Genomic DNA, 7726 nt, shown 5'->3' with positions numbered 1-7726 from the left:
TGCCATATAGACTAACATCAATGAGCTTACACTGAGGCCCTTACCTCATGTACCCACTCCTGAATTTGCTGCAGGTAAAGAGTTGCTGATTATCTTCGAGGAGGAGGCAGAGCAGTGGGCCTTATACATGCACTCTATCCTGGCCGGATCTATTCCAGAGATGGGAATCTGTTGCTACAACATTGCTATGGTGTCCAGTCGGCGAGACAACTTCTTGGAGCTGAATGGCTACAAGTGCAAACTGCTCATCCTGTCGCGGGGTATGCTGGAAGGCATGTGCCAGCTGCACCGCTTTTTCTTAGCACGTGTGCTGAGGCCTGAGTCGTGTGTGGTGGTGCTGCTGTGTGGTGTAGATAGCTTGGAACCCCTGCTAGAACTCGTTCCTCTCAAGGGTGAAGAATGCCTTCAGATCTCGAGTGATCAAGACGCACAGGAGTACCACTCGGCCGTGCTCGATATAATTCAAGGAGGTGAGTCTAACACACAGCTAGGAAGTAAGAGGAAAGAGAAGTTCATCACTGAGAACCTGCTTAAAATCTGTAAGGTAGAGTCTATGGTCAAGCGAGTGTCAAAAGAGGTAATTAAGTTGAAAAAAAAGGAATAATAATTATTTAATATACAGAATGATGTATTTTGAAGATGAAAAGGTGTTAATATTTATTAGCCTTACTGGCTTCTCTAAAGTAGGCCATATGCAACATGCATACCCTGATATACAAATAATAGACTTGCTCAAACAAGGAGAGAAAGTCACATTTAGTAAAAAACGCAAGTGAATTGCTTTAAAGACCCCCAGTAATTTACATTCTTTCCCAGCTGAAGGAAGCATCAGCCTCCAATGCAGAAGTCTGGCTGTGCTAAATAACTTGGAACAGCAGGTTAAACAGTGCTAGAGGAACTTAATCAGGTTTACATTCTGCCAGCGTGATCAGTGATCCTGAGGACTGTAATTACGGAGCAGTATGAGTGGGGAGGCGAGCTGAGAGAGAGAGAGAGAGAGAGAGAGAGAGAGAGAGAGAGAGAGAGAGAGAGAAAGAGAGAAAGAGAGAAAGAGAGAGAGACATTTTCAACATGTTTGAATCTTCATTATCCACATGGAGTCCTGACAAGCCAATTACCAGCACTCAACAATATATCATCCACATGGAAAATGCCAGAAATGATTGGTAGGCATGGTGATTATGTGCAGGAGAGATTAAACAAACAACAAAAAAGTTATATAAACTGCATATTAATGTATCTCCTATAATACACAATTTCATTGTTTTGTTTTTTTATACATTATAGACTAACTGTATGAATCCACAATACTTATTAACAATAGCTTTTGGATCTACTTTGTGAGCAATTTGTGCTCCGACAACGTTTAAATGCAGCAAATATGGTATTTACATACTATCCCATACCTTTAATGAATTCACTTCATCACTGTCAAATCCACAGTTTCCCCCCAAAGTAAATACATGCTCAGCAATATTGTACTAGAAGGTCTACTAATAATCATATATTAATACTTGTTTTCTAATGATCATTTCATCAGGAAAGCATGTGTATATTCACTGCCTATAAATCACGCATGAATAGTCTTTAAAAATGGTCTAAATTAAATTTTAGCATCTTGTTAGTAATATACCATGATGGTATTAATTAAGATTCATTTTCAGTAAGGTACATTTGTTAACAATAGCAAAAACAAGGCATCCCCAATTCTCAACTACTTTCTTTCCTCTTATATTTTTTTCTTGATAACTACAAACCCGATTCCAAAAAAGTTGGGACACTGTACAAAAATATGAATAAAAACAGATGCAATGATGTGGAAGTTTAAAATTTTAATATTTTATTCAGAATACAACATAGATGACATATCAACTGTTTAAACTGAGAAAATGTATAATTTTGAGGGGAAAAATAAATGTTAAATTTCATGGCATCAACACATTTCAAAAAAGGCTGGCCCTTTTAGTACCCGGATCCTTCTTCTACGCAGCCATAATGTTGTAATTGATGCAGTATGTGGTCTGGCATTGTCATGTTGGAAAATTAAAGGTCTTCCCCAGAAGAGACGAAGTCTGGATGGGAGCATATGTTGTTCTAGAACTTGGATATACCTTTCAGCATTGATGGTGCCTTTCCAGATGTGTAAACTGCCCATGCCACACGCACTCATGGAACCCCATACCATCAGAGATGCAGGCTTCTGAACTGAGCGCTGATAACAACTTGGGTTGTCCTTATCCTCTTTAGTCCGGATGACATGGCGACCCAGTTTTCGCAAAATAACTTAATATTTAGATTCGTCTGACCACAGAACAGTTTTCCATTTTGTCATAGTCCATTTTAAATGAGCCTTGGCCCAGAGAAAACGCCTGCGCTTCTGGATCATGTTTAGATACGGCTTCTTTTTTGACCTTTAGAGTTGTGTTCACCGACAATGTTTTCTGGAAGTATTCCTGAGCCAATGTTGTGATTTCCATCACAGTAGCATTCCTGTATGTGATGCAGTGCCGTCTAAGGGCCCGAAGATCACAGGCATCCAGTATGGTTTTCCGACATTGACCCTTATGCACAGAGATTGTTCCAGATTCTCTGAATCTTTGGATGATATTATGCACTGTAGATTATGATAACCTCAATCTCTTTGCAATTTTTTTCTGAGAAACTCCTTTCTGATATTGCTCCACTATTTTTAGCTGCAGCATTGGGGGAATTGGGGATCTTGACTTCTGAGAGACACTGCCACTCTGAGAGGCTCTTTTTAATACCCAATCATGTTGGCAATTGACCTAATAAGTTGCAAATTGGTCCTCCAGCTGTTCCTTACATGTACATTCAACTTTTCTGGCCTCTTATTGCTACCTGTCCTACCTTTTTTGGAATGTGTAGCTTTAATGAAATCCAAAATGAGCCAATATTTGGCATGATATTTCAAAATGTCTCACTTTCAACATTTAATATGTATCTATATTCTATTGTGAACAAAATATAAGTTTATGAGATTTGTAAATTATTGCATTGCTTCAGGTTTGTACTTTTAGTAGCATGAGATATGCGTAGTCCTGTCTGTATGTTTGAATGGATCAACCTTCTCCTACAAGATCGTAACCCATTTCTAACTTCACCCCATTAAAGGAATCATTATTTCTCAGAGACGCTTGTTATTCACGTAAAGATTTTTATTCTATTTTTATAATATTAAATTCTACTATGGTCTAAATGCGTTAACCTACGTTATGTAAGACAGAATGATTAATAATGGAAATGATCTATATAATAGTCAGAGAGCAGATGTGGACTTGCAGGTATATTTTATTGATAAAGCTTACAGACCGATACAGAATTTAAGAAAAAAACAAGGTCAGAGAACTAGATGTGCAAACAACATGATCTGGGCAAGAGAAAGATTATGTAAAACCAGATTCAGATCTAAACAGCAGAGAGACCATTCCATAATACAAAGCTTGGCACCAACATCACAATGAGTAAGTTGACTGAGAGTCCTTAAATAGTGAGGCTGTGCAGTTGAGCCAGGTAATTGGGATCATTATTCATATGAACTGGAGTCGGTTTGTACACCACATGGTGTTATGGATGTTGTAGTTGAAGACTGCGTTGCCATGACAAGTACTGCAATAAGTGGTGTTGATCATCACAAATAGTTAACAATATGCCAAAACTTACCCATTACTATTATCAATAGTTACTCAGAGGTTTGTGTCATTATTTCCTAATTTGTATCTTGGGAGTATCTTGTAACTTATGATCTGTACTTAATTTCAGATACAGCCATACCACTGCAAAGCTGAATGCTTAGTTCTGATTGAAAATATTGACTAATGTTCTGTAACAGCAGCTCCGACAGTACATCCAGCTGGAAGGCAAACACCCTCGTTCTAATATGTTATAGTTTCTATAGTAACAAGTTGCACAGGCACTCTGTGGCGTGTGCTCCACATAAACTGAGTCGAAAATGCGTGCAATGTGTGATATAGTGCATCTTTCACTAAGGAATCGTTTATTTAACAATTTTTGGAAAAACTCTCCAAGATCAATTTTTTTTATAACAGTCAGAGGTATGGTTTCTGTGTACCCTGACAAACTGATAACACGTCTGATGTTCCACAACATTAAACATGAACTGTATTATTTCTTTAGTTAATATAAACATGCTGTATAAGAGGAATAAAACATTTCAGAAAGTGCTGTTATTGGACAATAATCAACTTTATTCCAAGTTTACTTTATACACCACTTAGTCACTGTGTATTTCTTATCACACTACACCCCACTGATCCTTTAGTTATACTATACAGTATTATATAGCATGTTGACCAATTGGCATACGATCCATTGCAAAGTGCACACTCAGACAAAATGGATAGATGTTTAGGACAGAGCATATTTGAGTTACAGTTGACATTCTTAATGAAATAAACAAAAGTTGTAGCAAACCAAAGCAAAAATGAGAGCACTCTACTGTAGGCAGAGAATTTGTAAAGATGGATAAGATTATTTTAACAGTGAAGCAATCTTGTACTTTTAGATGACAGAACCTTTCTCCCTTTCTCCCTCTCTCTCTCTCTCTCTCTCTCTCTCTCTCTCTCTCTCTCTCTCTCTCTCTCTCTCTCTCTCTCTCTCTCTCTCTCCCACACACACTCACGTGTTAATGTGTGTAAATGAGAAGCAGGTGCAGTTCATAACAAGGGAGGTGCGATTAATCTTTTTTTTTTTTTTATCGCATTGTAAACAAAAACATCCTGCTTGTATTTTTCTTCTTATTTTTTTTATAAATGTACACATGATCTATGGTTATATTTAAAATGCCATTTAAATTCCAATTAGCTCTTAAAACACAATACTCACTTTAAATCCTCACCTCGAATATACAAAAGAATTTCACATACTAGGGATTAGCTCAGGACAATAGCTGGGAACGTCACATTTAATACTGCTTATGAAAGTGATATTAAAAACAACAGGCACAGTTGCCAGATCAGCAGTATTCAGTGTTTTTGTCTTTAAACAGGATATACAGTACCAACTGTTTTACACACTTGTCGTTTATCAGTAAAAAAAAAAAAAAGGCAGTGTTAAATGCCTACTGCCTACTGAAGGTTAAGTTTTGTGTACAATTGTGCTTCTTGTATGATCCATGGTATTGGTTTATGTAGGAAATGTTCATATTGCAGCTACAGTATATTCGATGTTATTCACCTTTCGGTTTTCACGCGCAGCAGGTCCACCTCTCCACCGTTGCCATTGACTTTTCTATTCTCTCCATGCTTTTTTATGCTTTCACATGACCATTTGGCTGCCAACACACATCACTCTCCAGTCTCACTCGCTTTCATTCCCTCCCACGCATACCACACATCTCTTATACACCCTCAACCAGTATATGTTCAGGTAATGTGCACGATACTTGGTCAGGAAAGTACAAATATTAAATTGAGGGTGAAAATGTACATGAAACATGGTGACGGGCTTTCTTACCTTTTTACTGCTTATTTTGTTATTGAGCACATAATAAATTATATTACAGTAAATTCAGGCAGAATAAACTACTGTTGTTCCAAGACTGACTCAGATAAAACACTGTAACACTACTGCAAACATCAACATGAATCATCCCTTTGAAGGAAGTGCAGGTTATTTAGATAGCAAAATGTTTTTAATATACTGAAGAAGAAGAAGAAGAAGAAGAAGAAGAAGAAGAAGAATATTAAACACTAAGAAACCAAATGATAGTACATGATGAGTCCAGATTATACCAGATGATATCATTTATTTTTTTGGTGCTTCTGTTTTGCAAAAACATTCAGTCCATAAAAGAGGAAAGCGATACAATGTAGCACTTACATTTGCATTACATTAGATATAGCTTTATATGTAGCAGATAATGAAGCATTTTGATTAGGTATTTTCATGTGCAGTCACTCAACAGCTAACGAACAGACAACTCCATTTTACTATCATAAAATCTGTCTCCATGAGAACACTGTGTGCTGCTCTTATGCGTATTGAAGTCAAATCTGACAGCTTGCACTATTTATTTAAAATAAAGTTTGAGCCAGTTATCACATTAGAATATTTGGAACAGGGCTCACAATCACTGTATCTGATTTTTACATAATAATAAAAAATAACAATCTATCAGAAGTACACCGCTAGAGACCTTTTGTTTCTTGCCTTATCTTGTGTTCGATTTCATTAACTTAACTAATGCAAATGATGTCCCAGTCTGATTTTCATATTTTTTCTGTAATTATAATCCTGTTTACTCTTCAACTTTTAATAACCTTTTTATTACTGTTATATTGGACTATTGAATGTGATTATTAAAAACATAACATTATGTAGTTATGCATAATATTATTATGTAAACAGTCAGTGGAATGTTTAGAACGATCCAGTATACTGAGTCACTGGTGTGGATTGAGGAAGATAGGTCCCTTTAGCATGTGTGTGCATGTGCGTGTGTTTTTGGTTTAGTAGCAAATTATATGCAAACTCAAGAGCCTTCCTTATATGTCAGAAACGCTTTTATCGCTCAATATGCAAATGGCGATCCCCTGATCTCTTTTTGCCCTGCTGGGAAAATGGCTGCTTGTCCAAATAGGACAGTCAAGATGCATTTACTATTCCAAAGCAATTAGTTATCCATTATTTAATGTAAGAAACATCTGTACCCATAAATAACATTTTGGATGGTCATTTCATTCAGTTTCAGGTGGACAGACATCAGCAGTGGACACAAGAATAACTCAGGGACCAAAGCTGGACAGAAGGCATTCTGCTGGTCTTGCATTCACCAAACCTCTACTAGTCATGCCCAGTCGTGTTCCTTGTGAGGTGGGCACCACCATTTATCTACATTTTATTTTAAAATGATCATCGTAAAATACATTTTAATGCCACTCTATTAAGGGACTCTTCAGAATGTTAGGGATCTTCTGCTTCTTTTAGCTGCTTCCGTTAGGGGTCGCCACAGCGGATCATCCGTCTCCATACACCCTGTCCTCTACATCTGCCTCTTTCAAACCAACTAACTGCATGTCCTCTCTTACCACACCATGAACCTCCTCCTTGGTATTTCTTGTTTCCTCTTTCCTGGTGGCGCCATCCTCAGCAGTCTCCTACTGATATACCTCATGTCCATCCTCTGTACATGTCCAAACCATCTCAAGTGTGCCTCCCTCACCTTGTCTCCAAAATGTCCTACATGTGCTGTCCCTTCAATTAACTAATTTCTAATCCTGTCCATCCTCGTCACCCCCAACAAAAACCTCAACATCTTCAGCTCTGCTACCTCCAGCTCCACCTCCTGTCTTTTACTCAATGCCACTGTTTCTAAACCATACAACATCGCAGGTCTCACCACAGTGCTATAAACTTTCCCTTTCACTCTTGCAGATACCCTTCTATCACAAACCACTCTTATTACTCTTCTTCACCCACTCCACCCTGCCTGCACTCTTTTTTTCTCTTATCTAACACAATCTCCATTACTCTGTACTGTTGACCCCAGGTACATAAACTCCTCCACCCTCACTACTTCTTCTCCCTGCACCTCCACCTCCCCAGACTCTTCTCAACCTGCTCCCTACTCTCACCACAATATCATCATCACAAACATCATAGTCCACGGAGACCCCTGTCTGACCTCATCCGTCAACTTGTCCATTACCCCTGCAAACAGGAAAGGGCTTATAGCTTATCCTTGATG

General features: G+C 38.0%; 1 protein-coding gene across 1 annotated transcript in view; it reads left to right on the top strand.

Annotated features, from left to right (window-relative positions):
* The window catches only part of LOC310726549 (B-cell scaffold protein with ankyrin repeats-like), a 46083-nt gene that overhangs the window by 1079 nt on the left and 37278 nt on the right, over positions 1-7726 (top strand). Inside the window, exons 2-3 of the mRNA XM_083542251.1 lie at positions 75-470; positions 6725-6852. Coding sequence (XP_083398377.1) covers positions 75-470; positions 6725-6852 — 524 coding nt within the window. The remainder of the gene's footprint in view (positions 1-74; positions 471-6724; positions 6853-7726) is intronic.

Source organism: Silurus aristotelis (genome assembly GCF_946808225.1).
Source record: "Silurus aristotelis genome assembly, chromosome: 5".
Taxonomy (NCBI): Eukaryota; Metazoa; Chordata; class Actinopteri; order Siluriformes; family Siluridae; genus Silurus; species Silurus aristotelis.
This window is presented reverse-complemented; position numbering and strand designations above follow the sequence as displayed.